At 33.9% G+C, this 15,536-nt stretch overlaps 1 protein-coding gene and 1 pseudogene across 1 annotated transcript; both read right to left on the bottom strand.

Annotated features, from left to right (window-relative positions):
* Positions 1 to 361: 361 nt before the first annotated feature.
* LOC134693563 (C1q-related factor-like) lies at positions 362 to 1,287 on the bottom strand (annotated as a pseudogene).
* Positions 1,288 to 8,122: 6,835 nt separating this feature from the next.
* Positions 8,123 to 10,107, bottom strand: LOC134693822 (C1q-related factor-like). Its single transcript, XM_063554732.1, has 2 exons — positions 9,879 to 10,107; positions 8,123 to 8,577 (listed from the first exon to the last, which is right to left on the bottom strand). The coding sequence occupies exons 1-2, from the start codon at positions 10,105 to 10,107 to the stop codon at positions 8,123 to 8,125; spliced, it is 684 nt and encodes a 227-aa protein (XP_063410802.1).
* Positions 10,108 to 15,536: the final 5,429 nt, after the last annotated feature.

Consider the following 15,536-nt stretch of genomic DNA (forward strand, 5'->3'; position numbering starts at 1 on the left):
AATAATTCAACGTTATGAAACAGCAGATTTAAACAAAAAAGTATCCGTATTTTAATGTACCGATTTACTGCCTAATGGGCTAATGATTACCTCTGAGACTCTATAATTTGAAAATGATGCGATACTGAAACATGTATATTATATTATGACATCATCGATAATTGTTATCATTAAGCTTTTTACAGATGACCAACCAGTAAATATAATATAATATAATGTAACACAATTCGTGTTTAATTACCCTTTTCCTTCAGAAAGATTTCACTTTAATGATAGATTTTCTCGAAATCTTCATATGAAATTGTCAGTTTCATTTTTCTTGCGTAAAGATGAACTAACTAGTCGACATTTCAACTTTTATTCACAAAGCCTTCTGATTGACAAGAAATCCGGAAAACGTGGAAGACCCGAGTCCAGTTCCAACTATCTTTCCAGTGTATTCATTTCCAACCCTTATCCATACCCGATCACCAACCCTTATCCATACCCGATCACCAACCTTTAGATCTACTATAGCCGTTCCTGAATTGGTTTCATAGTCTGGATGGTTGCCAGCATCTGTTAAAATATGCCCTTTTACATTCCCATTGACAACAAGCTCCGTTTCAATCGCTGTGTAATCTGCGCAAGTGATGGTCCAAGACAGAAAATAAGTGCAAACGAATTCTCCGTCAAGCGAACAGTACGAATTACCATGATTAAGTTGTATGTGGTCAAAAACAATCATTTGTTTTGTCGTTAAGTGGTGTAAATCGTTTGTTAACTGGGAGTAAAATGCAACATGTTTAGATGATGATACAGGTGGCTGGTCAGTCACCAGTAGTCTTTTATCTACAATTGTAAAATCATTAAAAATATTGGATAAATTGAAGAAAAAAAAGCAAACTATTACATTAAGATAGTACTGGTTATGGAATGATAACAGTTTTGACCTTTTTGGTACTAAATACAAATCATTTTTTATACGAAATGTTTCATGACTTTTTTCTTCATCAAACCGCTGTGTTTCCATTTTTTAGCACTAAATATACAGTTGTTTGCTTTCAACTTACAATAATATTTAATTCACCTTCATTTTTATGTCGAGAAAACTCTCTGTCGAATTTGGCTTCCAGTTGTCGTATTTTCTCAGCCATCAGTTGCAGTTTTGTATAACTTATTTTCGGTGGTCAACTGTTGCACTATAAAGCGCAATGTGTCATTATCATGTTGTAGTATTTGAATTCGAGTTTCGTCTACAGCGTACACCAATGTCATGAAACAAAATCCGATAATTGCCAACGTCATCTTTAATTTGTGCTCACAGTTTGTTTCCGTATTAACTCATCTTATCAGTTACCTAAATAAATATGGTAAAAGTTCAAATTAACGTCCTTGCTAATGACTTGAGTTTGAAGCGTTTCTTTGTTTTTCAGTTTTTTTTACACATATAATTGTTTCATAGTTCACATCAGACCATAGAAAAATATGCAAGCAAGTGAAGGTAAAAGAACAACTTACTTATATATTTAAGACTGAAATTTGGTTTATTGGAAGGTACCAAGACCTCATTGATAAATATTCAATATAAACTTCACACATGGTCTTAAGGTATATATTCTATTTAATGACGTTTTTATCATCTCAACTATGTGTAATAGTATTCTTTTATTTGTCTTTATGAATTTTACTGTTTAGACTTGTTTGGGGGAATTCCATTTGACGTGGCTATACATGTACTGATACATGCTGTCATTGTTTTATTGTGCTTAGGTTAAACATTTGATTTTTTTTGTCTCTAATATTTGCAAATGTTTTTTGTCAATATGCCTTCTATGTTTCTTTGTTACAAATCTGTTTGTTTAATAGTGATTAAGATTATAACACAGTGTTAACAACTGTACCCCTTTTTTTGACATTTTTACCCATCATGTTTGTTTGTTTTGTTCACACAGCGTTGTCAATATAATGAAATTTGATGTGACTGTCCTATAAGTGAGAGGTTTAATAGCAAGCTAAAAAAACAAAGTTTAATCTACCGTTTCTACATAAGAATTGGCTGTACCAATAATTATCGAAGGTACCATCGTCTACTAAAAAACTCATCAGTGACGCTCATATCAAAATATTTATACAGCCAAACAAGTACAAAGTTGAAGAGCATTGAGGATCCAAACTTCCAAAAGGTTGTGCCAAATACAACTCAGCTAATCTATGCCTGGGATAGAAAAATCCTTAGTTTTCGAAAAATTCAAAGTTTTGTAAACAGGAAATTTATAAAATGACAACATTATTGATATTCATGTCAACACCGAACTTTTTACTACTGGGCTGGTGATACCTCGGGGCAAAACGTCCACCAGCAGTGGCATAGACCCAGTGGTGTAAATAATTATAAAAGGTACCAGGAATAAAGTTTAGTACGCTAGACGCGCGCTTCGACCAAGTCAGGAATATCCGTTCATTAGATGTGTTTGAGTTTATGATTTTGCCATTTGATTACTGACTTTCCGTTTTAAATTCTTCTCGGAGTTTGGTGTTTTCGTTATTTTACTTTTTCCTTACATGAACACATTGGGGTCAAATATAAATAAAAACTCAGCTTTTTATGTTAAAGGTCTTTGATTGATAGGTGTTATCTTACCTCTTGGTATTTTCTATTTTTATGTCACAAAACCAATAGCAAGGACAAGGTAAAACATATGGCACCAAGAATAAAATAAAACTATAACGTCGAATATCACATACAAGAGGCGGTAAGAATTTATGAAGCATGGACATTCTTAAGTCCATGAATACTGTTAATTTTGGTATATATTTTGGCCTCACAATTTCCCGAATTTTAGTGTTTTGACAACAGAAATAATAGTGTAACGCTGCCAAATTTTATTTTTTGATGTTTCTTGCTAATTTTATATAGTTTGTATCTATTTTATCTGTAGATAATATATCTGTCGCTCCACCCCAAATTGATAAATTATTTGGACGTCTTAAAAGAGGGACGAAAGATACCAAAGGGACAGTCAAACTCATAAATCTAAAACAAACTGACAACGCCATGGCTAAAAATGAAAAGGACAAACAGAAAAACAATAGTACACATGACACAACATAGAAAACTTAAGAATAAACAACACAAACCCCACCAAAAACTAGGGGTGATCTCAGGTGCTCCAGAAGGGTAAGCAGATCCTGCTCCACATGCGGCACCCGTCGTGTTGCTTATGTGATTACAAATCCGGTAAATAGTCTAATTCGGTAGGTCAAATTCATGAAAGGGGATGGGTTTGTAGTTACGACGTAAGGAACATATCCGTTATCATTTGTGAAACGGTTATTCCATAACGGTCAACCAACTCGTGATGGAGTCCGTAAAATTTACGAAGGGATAATTTCAACTTCACCATTCGGAACTCTTGGTTTAATAGCTTCCTTGTGAGCAGTAACCCTCTATCAAGAAAATCATGATAGGAAATGCAAGCACGGGAATATCGTATCAATTGGGAGATATATACCCCGTATGCAGGTGCTGCTGGAATGTTGCTACCCAGAAATGGAAAGTTCACAATAGGAAAGCTGAAATTATCTCTTTTGTCGTAAAGTTTTTTTCTTCAACCGAACCTCATTGTCAATCTCTAGATGTAAGTCAAGATATGAAGCCGACTTAACTGTATCTGTAGTATCCTTTATCTCCAATTCGATGGGATAGATGCGATCAAAATAGTCACCAAATTTTGAATTGTTTAGTGAAAGAACGTCATCTATATAGCGGAAAGTGGAGTTAAAGGATATTGCTAACTTCTTATCTTTCTTCCTAAGAAGTTCCTGCATGAAGTCAGCCTCATAATAATAAAGAAACAAGTCAGCAAGTAGAGGGACACAGTTTGTTCCCATTGGGATGCCGACAGTCTGTTGAAAAACACGTCCTCCTAACGAAACCAGTATGTTGTCAATCAAGAAATCAAGCATCTTGATAATATCGGTTTCAGAGAATTTTTTGTTTGAATCAGAATGATTCTTTACAAAGTAGGATTTATCCCTTCCTAAGACAAGATACTTGTATCTACGTTGGCCATTCTTTTTTATGAAGCAAAGTAATACCAACTCTTTTAATTTGTCTTTTAGTTTGGAATGTGGAATACTTGTGTAAAAAATAGAAAAGTCAAATGTTTTAATACTGTTTCAAGATGAAAGAGAGTTAGATTGTATGTACTCTAAAAGATCTTTGGAATTTTTAAGTATCCACATCTGATTCAAGCCACCTCTAGAATAGGCAGTTTCACAATAACTTTGAAGCCCGTCTTTGAATGCTGATAAAATATGTGTTAATAATTTATAAAGGGGTTTCGTGGAGCACTTGGAAGACCCAGCAATATACCGTTGTTTGTAAGGACACTTATGTAGTTTAGGTATCCAATACAGTGATGGAAGATCAAGTTCTTCATCTATGGTTGAAATACCAAAGGAACAAAGAACAGACCTATGATTATTCAGGATTTCCTCTTTGGTAAGTGTCGTGAGGGTATATGTTGGGTTTCCAAGTGAATTGTCTATACCATATTCGTTTATCAAGCAATTAATGTAATGACTTTTACAGACAAAAACGATGTTATTTGGGGCTTTGTTTGCGGGGACAACAACATATTTATCATGGAGGTCATATAGGTGTTTAGCAACATTTGGATCTTTGAAGATTGACGTAGCATGGGCATTGATGGACCCATTCAGTTTCTTAATTCTGATTTGTATTAACGACCTCACTGCCTTAATCCATTCGGATAGAGTGTCTACGTCTTCCTTCTCGCGCTTAGCCCATTGCCTGGCATAATCCTCGACTGAATCCATCAAAATTTTAAAGTTGTATTTCCAATTGATGGGTTTAGGCGCGCGATATTTTGGACCTTTCGATAACACGTTTCGTAGAGAAGTGTTATCAACAATGTTAAGGTCACCGGTAATAACGTGACCAGCAGGGTTATATGTGAATTGGGAACTAGCACAAGTGCAATCAGGAGGTTTAGACTTGAAGTCGTCAATATCGAGATCCTGCAAAACGCGTTTGTAATTGAAAATTTTAGTTGCAATAGGTTTGGTATAGGTATAAGAAATTATTGGTATAGACTGGTCTTTGAAATAAGGAGGTATTTTCGATTGAACTAATTTATGATGAAGGATATTGCCTAGGTTGACGCCATCGAGACCTTTGTTGGCAAAGGAAAGATTTAGAAAAGATCTTTTCTCTTTTTCATCTTTACCAATGCGAACTGGCTTGAAAAGTCTGTGACTAGCAATATCCGAAATTATAGCTTGTAGTTTAACATTCTCCTACAGGATCATAATTGATTTGGTATAATGGTGTACGTACACACCCTAGAAATGTTTTCGTTGACTCGGTTGTATTTGCATATGCCCAAAAATAGTTATGATATGATCATCTATATACAAGTTTGGTTGGAATCATCAACAAAACAACAACACAGTAACACCAGAAAACCACAAATTTACATTTAGTAGTCAGCACTGTTTACTGTAGTTTGCCTGATGGAAAAATGTTCATATCATGATATGTTCAGCTCTGTATCGTCAAATAAGTAGACATCTCTACAGAAATATACTCAAATACATGTAACGTCAACTGCCCAAGATAAAACAACAACAACTGACTCGTGGTCGTGACATGATAAGTTACGTTTAAAAATACCCGATGAGCAGTGTATTCAAAGTGTGAATAATAAAATAACAAATAGTTTTATCTGTCATGTATTTCTGGTGTAGAAAGATAAATAACAGACGAAAAATTTATAAATTTCATAAATAAAGGCAACAGTAGTATACCAGCATTTCAATAGAAACCAATAATGGTTCTTTTCTTGACGACTTGTTTATTTATACATTTCAAGCAAAATTCGTATACGAGCTTCTTCGGAAGAAAGGCAAAAATATATCATTATTCTTCAATTTGACGTTCCGTAATATAGAGTATGTCCTTTCACTAAATTATTCAAAGTGTGGTAACAACGAAATAATCCTTTCGAACTTGAAAGAGACGATACACCAGATATACAGTCAGTCTCCTATCTTGACTTACATGTAGATATTGATAATGATGGTCGGTTAAGAACAAAACTGTGCTTACGACAAATACATATACGAGTTCAGCTTCCCAATTATGAACTGTTCATCTTTAAGTTGCATTATTCCAGCCGCGCCTGCATTTGGCGTACACGTTTCATGGTTAATACAATAATTAAGATCTTGCATTTTTATGCCCCACCTACGATAGTAGAAGGCATTATGTTTTCTGGTCTGTGCGTCCGTTCGTCCGTTGGTCCGTTAGTCCGTCCGTCTGTCCCGCTTCAGGTTAAAGTTTTTGGTCAAGGTAGTTTTTGATGAAGTTGAAGTTCAATTGACTTCAAACTTGGTACACATGTTCCTTATGATATGATCTTTCTAATTTTAATGCCAAATTAGAGATTTTACCCGAATTTCACGGTCCACTGAACATAGAAAATGATAGTGCGAGTGGGGCATTCATGTACTCAGGACACATTCTTGTTTTTTACTATTTTGATGTGTCTTTAATCGATACTCCACAACGGCTGCTTTCATGGCCAGGTTGATCAGCTGGGGCAGCCCGCTAACCACGACGATGTTCTGTTGGTAGATGAATAATTGACGCTGTAGTAGATGACTGCAAATTGCACAGTTTACACTTGCAAAACCACGATACACTTAGCCCTCGGACGTCTTTACAGCATATGAAACTCACCCATCTATAATGGGTTTCAACTAGACTTTATGAGTTCTTGTTTACTGTGAAGCTTTTAAGCTTAGAGTTCAAAGTGGTGAGGATGAAATCATTTCTTCGCAAATTTTAAAAACGTCATCACGCGGTTGTTGAACGTCATGGCATATCTGTTTCACGGATGACAACAGATATGTTCCAACGACAATCATTCCCTTTTATCCCAGAATAAAACGTATGAATTAGACTTATCATGAGGTAAATTTATAGGAGTGGCACGACGAATTCACTAGTGTAAAAGAATCTGATTACCCTCCCGGAGCAATTGAGATCAGTCTGGTTTTTGGTAGAGTTCGTGTTGATCTGTTTTTAGTTTTCTATGTTGTGTTTTATATACTGTTGTTTGTCTTTCAGACGTTTTTGTTAATACATTTTCACTTGGTTTCGACTTATGAGTTTGATTATGAATCGCTTTTACATTAATGTCTCTTCGGTTATGCTCAAAACTTAAACTTTGCACGATTCTAAGCTGTGATATGATAAAAATTGATACAACTATCCGCAGAGTTCAAATGAAGTGGTGCAGTCAATTACAGGCAACACCGAAACGCCCTTATATATGAGAAAAAAATCGAAAATAACGTGCAGTCGGTTTTAAAATGCCCCTTCATAATTGTTGTAAAACAGAATTAACACAACAAAACCGACGGCCTAGTTTATAACAAAACAATGAAAGAAAAACATATAAGACAGACATGCATCACCGAAAACCACAATTATGAGCACTCAATCCTCCCTCTTATTTATTATGATGGTGTAACCGCAAGGCATAAAAATAAACTGTACATAATCATTAATGATTGGTTTTACTTAAAAGATCGGTACGAGTAACAAAGACAAATAAAATAAAAATAATAGAAAGTAAACACCGAATTAAAAACACATGCAGTTTTGCAAGGTAACTCGAAACTAAATATTATAATACAAATACTAGTAAATAAATAAAGCACTTTTTTCCAAGACTAAAATATTAGTCAATACAATGTTAATGGATTTAGTGTAAAGACGTCATAAACAGTCTGAGAAAAGAATGACTCTGTGCACTGCCAAATAGTTATAAGTTAACAGTATCGACTTGGTATAGCACAACGAGTTCTCAAAACCAGGGGAAGATCAAGGATTATTTTATTAAGCAAACTTAAATTTTCTCCGAGCGGGGCGAGGCGATAGTTTTGTGTTGTAATATTATATAATTTATCATTTGTGTAGCTCAGGACAACCAATGCTTTGCAAGTTTCAGGGGGCAGGTTTCCTGGTTTTAGTTTTGCTATTTATCAGTTATAAAAAAAGTTGTAGAACATTGTCGATCGAAAAATAGTCTCACATTTCAACTTTTATTCAAATAGCCTGTTGGTTGACGAGAAATCCTGAAAACGTGGAAGATCCATGTCCATTTCCAACTATCTGTCCATTGTATACATGTCGAACTCTGATCCATATACGATCACCAACTTTAAGATCTAGTACAGCCGTTCCCGAATTTGTTTCATAGTCTGCATGGTCTCCAGCATCCGTGAAAATGTGTCCTTTTACGATTCCATTGACAACCAACTCTGTCTCAATCGCTGTGTTATCTGAGCAGGTGATTGTCCAAGACAAGACATACGTTCCTTGCACGGTGCACACACATTCTCCATCTAGTGAACTGTACGCATTACCATGATTAAGTTCTATGTGGTCAAATACAACCATCTGCTGAGTCGCTAGATGTAAAGTTTTCGTCAACTGGGTATAAAATGCAACATGGTGGGATGTTGATACTGGTGGTTGGTCAGTTATCAGAAGTCTTTTATCTACAAATAACGAAATCATAAAATATATGATACATATCCTATCCAAACCATTAATGTACAATTATATATATATATATACTAGTAGTAAAATTGAGAATGGAAATTGGGAATGTTTCAAAGAGAAGAACATTGACAACAACTGGTTTTAAAATAAATGTGTGTAATACCGATGCAAAGACCCTATAAGTGAATCCATATTAAAGCCAAAATATGCTTTAGTCACCTGACAACAGTATCTTAACTATATCCCTTCTTATTAAGTCTGTCTAAAAGGTTTTGTTAGCTTTTGAGGTGAGTACTGACATTTTTGGGACTCGGAATATTACCATAAAAGATATGATTTGATACACCCAAACGTATAAGATGTCTGCATGCTGAGTTCAATTTACGAATAATGTCCTTATACTGATGATAAATTTTAGTGAATGTTTTGACTAGTTTATGATATCGAAAACCCTGCAGGTGTAATAATGTTTCAGTAATACAAACATTTCTCTCGCTAAAATCTAAACGTTGTTACATACACGAAGGAATCGCACAAGTTGCGATGTATGAACACCATAAGATGGTGACAAGGGAATGTCACCATCTAAAAATGAATAATAACCGATAGGAACTAAAAAAATCATCCCTTTATCTCTATTATCATGATAAATTTACCCGTTAATGATATAGATATCAAGATCGAGGAAAGGGCATGGTCATTTTGGTTACTAGCTTTATTTAAAGTTAGTTCACCAGGATAAGTTTCTTTAGTATACATACTGAAGTCGTCATTATTGAGAGCCAATATATCATCCAAATATCTAAAAGTATTGTTAAATTTTTGTATCAGGTATTGTTGTGATGGGTATTTGATGATTTTAGTCATACATTATAACTCTATTAGTACTATACTTCAAATAGGAAACATCACCAAACGTGCGAATAATACTCAATTACTGACCAATTACAATTTTTTTCCCACACGAATCATAGTACTGCCTGATAAATATACAGCACATGTACTTGGCGGATTTAACGATTGAAGATCTATACTTTTGAGCATCTTTTGCAACGTCATTGTATCTTCGCTATAGATGTAACGGTTTATACCAAATAAGTCGGTCATTGACGTTTTAATTCAGTGTATTCATTTGCATAAATTAACAACTTAATTATAAATATAAACTCATGATAGATACCAGGATTGAAATTTCATATTTGCGCCAGACGCGCGTTTCGTCTAGAAAAGAATCTTCAGTGACGCTCGATTACAAAAATGTTACAAAGGCCAAAAAATATGATAATATTTGATTCACCTTGATGTTTTGGTCCAGAAAGTTCTCTATCAAATTTGGTTTCCACCAGCTGTCTCATCTTCTCCGTCATCAGTTCCATATTAGTTTTGTATAATTTATTTTCGGTAGTCAGCTGTTGTACCATAACGCGCAAGGTGTCAACATCATTTTGTAGTGTTTGAATACGATTTTCGTCTTCAGCGTACACCAAAGTCATACAAAAAAGTGACAAAATTGCATTCACAGCCATTTTTGTCGCTCTACTTTATTACCGTATTTTCTTATCTTATCACTTACCTAAATATATTCGGTAAAAGTTCAAACGTTCTTTGCAATCTTATTCCTTGATTTCAAATGCGTTTTATTTGTACTTTTGTACATTTATTTTTTTTTGGTTTTCATTTTAGATCATAGTTATCAAAAGTACCAGGATTATAATTTTATACGCCAGACGCGCGTTTCGTCTACATAAGACTCATCAGTGACGCTCAGATCAAAATAGTTAAAAAGCCAAAAAAATACAAAGTATACCTTTTGTCCAATTATATTAAAGACTTCAATTAACCTTATATAGTTATAGTATGGGGACACATACATTTGAATTATAATGAACTTTCTCTATACGTTATAAGTCTTTGATGGACCCTTTTCTGTTTTGCATGCATGTTGGATTGAAGATGGTTTATTATGAAAAGTTTATAAATGTTTTCTAGAGATCAACCTTCAACTAATACAAAATGTAAGTAAAGATATGAATCTGTGGCATAATTAACAATGAGATAGATAGATATCAGAAACAAAATGACATATAGATATGAACAACTATATAAGTCACGGTTTGACCTTTTTAGTTTATGTTCTTTCGCCAAATAATTCAAAACTTGGTGACTGTGTCGAACGCATCTATCCCATTGAACTAGATTCAAAGGATACAACAGATACAGTAAAGTCGGTCTCATATCTTGACTTACATCTATAAACTGACAATGAGGGTCGATTGAAAACAAAACTTTACGACAAAAGAGATGAGTTCAGCTTTCCAATTGTGAACTTTCCATTTCTAAGTAGCAACATTCCAGCTGGAAGCAGCACCTACATGCGGTGTATATATTATCCAATTGATACGATGATCCCGTGCTTGCATTTCATGATTTTTTGATAGAGGGTTGTTGCTCACAAGTTCCAAATGGTGAAGTTGGAATAATCTCTTCGTACATTTTACATCACAAGTTGATTGACCGTTATGGAATAACCGTCTCACAAATGATATCGGATATGTTCCTTACGTCGTAACTACAATCCCTTTCCCTTTCATAAACTATTACTGGATTTGATATTTCTACAACAATAAACATTATAGTTTTTTGTATATATTTTAGTGAATATTATGAAATTTCGTAATGATGTCAATGATATTGATAACTGCACATGCTTTGACTTTTTGTTAGACGATATACAACTGTCACTTTACATAAGATTGATAAACAAATGGTACGTCGTATCATGCTTCTACAGGCTAATAGTTGATTTGATAGACCGTTGTGCTCACACACCCCGAAAGATTTGTGTCAAGTTTGGTTAAAACTAGCCAATTGTTTGGATCGAGAGGTGACTTTTTTTCAATATGGGATGTTTTATGATAATATCGCACAATATATAATCATATGGGGTAAATGATACATCAACGAAACAACAATGACGGTAACACTAAAAACAAGTTGCTTTCTTTATTTTTATATAAATATAGCTGTTTTCATGATTTCCTAGTAATACTTGTTATATAAATCTGAAAAAGCTATTTCTGAACTTATTTACTAGGTACTTTTATATCAACTTTACATTTGCTTAAGATGAAATGACTTAAAAATATTTAAATGTACACTTCGTCCTAATAAAGAACTGTGGTGAAAATCAATATTGATTTAGAAATATTGCATTTTGCATTTTGTGTAAAGTGGGAAAACAAATTGTACTTTTGTTGATTACCCGGATAAAACTATTAACATAGTGCTTCATTATTGATCATAAAAACAATCAGAAAATCATAGAAATTGGGAATATGATGTGCATTTTAAGTTTTATTTCTTAAAATGAATAAGCTTAGAAAACAATTATATAGATATAGGAAGATGTGGTGTGAGTGCCAATGAGACAACTCTCCATCCAAATAACAATTTAAAAATTATATTTGGGGCATTTCCAAGAAACATAAAGTTTACAAATAATGGATATTATGTTATATTTATGAATAGACACAAGGAGACAGATTAATATAAGCTCATGTTTCTTGTTTCTGAATCCTATTTGTGAATGTGTATATAACATGTACTTGTATAATTCATAATAAAATATTGTTTATACCAACAGATCCATTCTAGTTTGGTATTTATGAAGACTTTGGTACAAAGACATGTGCTGGTTACATAGGTAGTGAGTTTTATATGCAGACAGATGCTCAGACATTTGCTGAATGGGGAGCAGACTTAGTTTTCTTTGACCATAATATGATAAACATGAACAAATTTAGATCTGAATTAATTTAATATGCATGCATATGGCACATTAAAAGTAGACACAAAACACAAGGCACATTAAAAGTAGACACAAAACACAAGGCACATTTGGGATAACAATGTTGAGCTATCTATTGGAAGAAAAAATCAGGCCCATTCCGAATACATTATTCGTGACCAATGGTAGCACTTGAACTCTTCAATTTGGAGGTAAAAACACGGTAGCGTCTAGATTCTACACACTTGGTAAAGCCGGAAATGCAAATATACGTCAACAATCATCGATTTGTACATGAAATATACACAGGAACTTCTATTGTTTGATTAAAAACATTCAAGTTGTCACTAAATATAGTCGTATGTTTAGGGATGTAAAGACTTGTGGCACAATAAACACGTGGTAATTGTTTACAAACACTTTCTACATTTACACGTGATCATGTTATAGGCGCTTTTTGATTGGATTGAGTTTTGACTGCAACCAATGAAAATCCTTACCTTGTGTCTCCGAAATTTTATCTCAATCCGCCAAGCTGGAGTGGATCGTAATCATTGGCTAGCGAAGATGAGAACCCCAAGAATTGAACTTTTGTTGATATCAAACAAAGTTTAATTTTGGACCACGATTTGGACCAACTTGATAACTGGGGCCATAATAAAGTACATGTTTAAATTCAGCATATCAAAGAACCTCAAGGATTCAATTTTGTTGAAATCAAACAAACTTTAATTTTGGACCCCAATTTGGACCAACTTGAAAAACTGGACTAAAAGTAAAAAAAATAAGTACATGTTTAGATTCAGCATATCAAAGGACCCTCAGGATTAAAATTTTGTTAAAATCAAACTTATTTAAATTTTGGACCCTTTGTACCTTAATGTAGACCAATTTGAAAACGGGACCAAAAATTAAGAATCTGCATACACAGTTAGATTTGATATATCATAGAACCCAAATTATTCAGTTTTTGATGAAATCAAACGAAGTTTAATTTTGGACCCTTTGATGCCCTTGTTTCTAAACTGTTGGGACCAAAACGCCCAAAATCAATCCGAACCTTCCTTTTGTGGTCAAAACTCTTGTGTTTAAATTTCATAGATTTCTATTTATTTATACTATTGTTATGGTGCGAAAACCTTTTATTTGGGCCCCTTTTTGGCCCCTTATTCCTAAACTGTCAGTACTCAACTCCCAAAATCAATCCCAACTTTCCTTTTGTGTTCATAAACTTTTTGTTTAAATTTCGTTGATTTCTATTTACTTATACTAAATTTATTTTGCAAAAAAACAAGAATAATGCTTATTTAGGCCTTTTTTTGGCCCCTAATTCTTAAACTGATCGGACCAAAACTCCCAAAATCAATCTCAACCTTCCTTTTGTAGTCATAAACATTGTGTCAAAATTTCAAAGATTTATATTTTCTTTTACTAAAGTTATGGTGCGAAAACCAAGAAAAATGCTTATATTGGTCCCTGTTTGGCCCCTAATTCCTAAACTGTTAGTCTTCAACTCCCAAGGTCAATCCCAACCTTCCTTTTTGTGTTGATATTTCATTGAATTCTATTTACTTATACTTTATTTTATTCTGCTAAAACCAAGAATAATGCCTTTTGGGGCGTTTTTTTGGCCCCTAATTCCTAAACTGTTGGGACATCAACTCTCAAAATCTATCCCAACCTCCCTTTTGTGTTCATAAACCTTGTGTTTAAATTTCATTGATTTCTATTTACTTATGCTAAACTTATTGTGCGAAAAAAAAGAATAATGCATATCTGGGCCCCTTTTTTTGGCCCCAAATTCCTAAACTGTTGGGACCAAAACTCTCAAAATCATTCCCAACCTTCCTTTTGTGGTCATAAACCTTGTGTCAAAATTTCATTGATTTCTATTTACTTATGCTAAAGTTATGGTGCAAAAGCCAACAAAATGCTTATTTTGGCCCTGTTTGGCCCTTTATTCCTAAACTGTTAGTCCTCAACTCCCAAAATCAATCCCAACCTTTCTTTTGTGTTCATAAACCTTGTGTTAAAATTTCATTGATTTCTATTGACTTATGCTAAAGTTATTGTGCGAAAAAACAAGAATAACGCTTATTTGGGCCCTTTTTTTGGCCCCCAATTCTTTAACTGTTGGAACCAAAACTCCCAAAATCAATCCCAACCTTCCTTTTGAGGTCATAAACCTTGTGTCAAAATTCATAGATTTCTATTTACTTATACTAAAGTTATGGTGCAAAAACCAAGAAAATGCTTATTTTGGCCCTGTTTGGCCCTTTATTCCTAAACTGTTAGTCCTCAACTCCCAAAATCAATCCCAACCTTTCTTTTGTGTTCATAAACCTTGTGTTTAAATTTCATTGATTTATATTGACTTATGCTAAAGTTATTGTGCGAAAAACCAAGAATAACGCTTATTTGGGCCCTTTTTTTGGCCCCCAATTCCTAAACTGTTGGAACCAAAACTCCCAAAATCAATCCCAACCTTCCTTTTGAGGTCATAAACCTTGTGTCAAAATTCGTAGATTTCTATTTACTTATACTAAAGTTATGGTGCGAAAACCAAGAAAATGCTTATTTGCTTGTTTGGTCCCTAATTCCTAAACTGTTAGTCCTCAACTTCCAAAATCAATCCCAACCTTCCTTTGGTGTTCGTAAACCTTGTGTATAAATTTCATTGATTTCTATTTACTTATACTTTATTGTATGTGCTAAAACCAAGAATAATGCCTTTTTGGGCGTTTTTTGGCCCGTAATTCCTAAACTGTTGGAACCTCAACTCTCAAAATCTATCCCAACCTTCCTTTTAGGCTATTTAATAATTTTTAAATATTAAGAACTTGGTTAATTCTTAATACAGAGTTCTTTTTACAGAAAATGATTTCTTAGTATTAGAAATTGATTGTCTAATACATTGTCACAAAAGAGAGGTTTGGCTAGCCACACGCCAGGTTCAACCCACCATTTTTTCCTAAGATGTCCTATACCAAGTCAGGAGATTGGCAATTGCTATCTTATAGTTCGTTTCTGTGTGTGTTACATTTGCGTTTGTTTTTTGTTGCACTTCTGTGTTTTTGTTAATTATTTGTTTTTTGTTTTTTCCCTCTTGTACATGTTGTATTTGATGTCACGGTTTTCTTCAGCTTAAGTTTGAAACCCGGATTTTTT

This window comes from Mytilus trossulus, chromosome 12 (assembly GCF_036588685.1).
Source record: "Mytilus trossulus isolate FHL-02 chromosome 12, PNRI_Mtr1.1.1.hap1, whole genome shotgun sequence".
Classification (NCBI taxonomy): Eukaryota; Metazoa; Mollusca; class Bivalvia; order Mytilida; family Mytilidae; genus Mytilus; species Mytilus trossulus.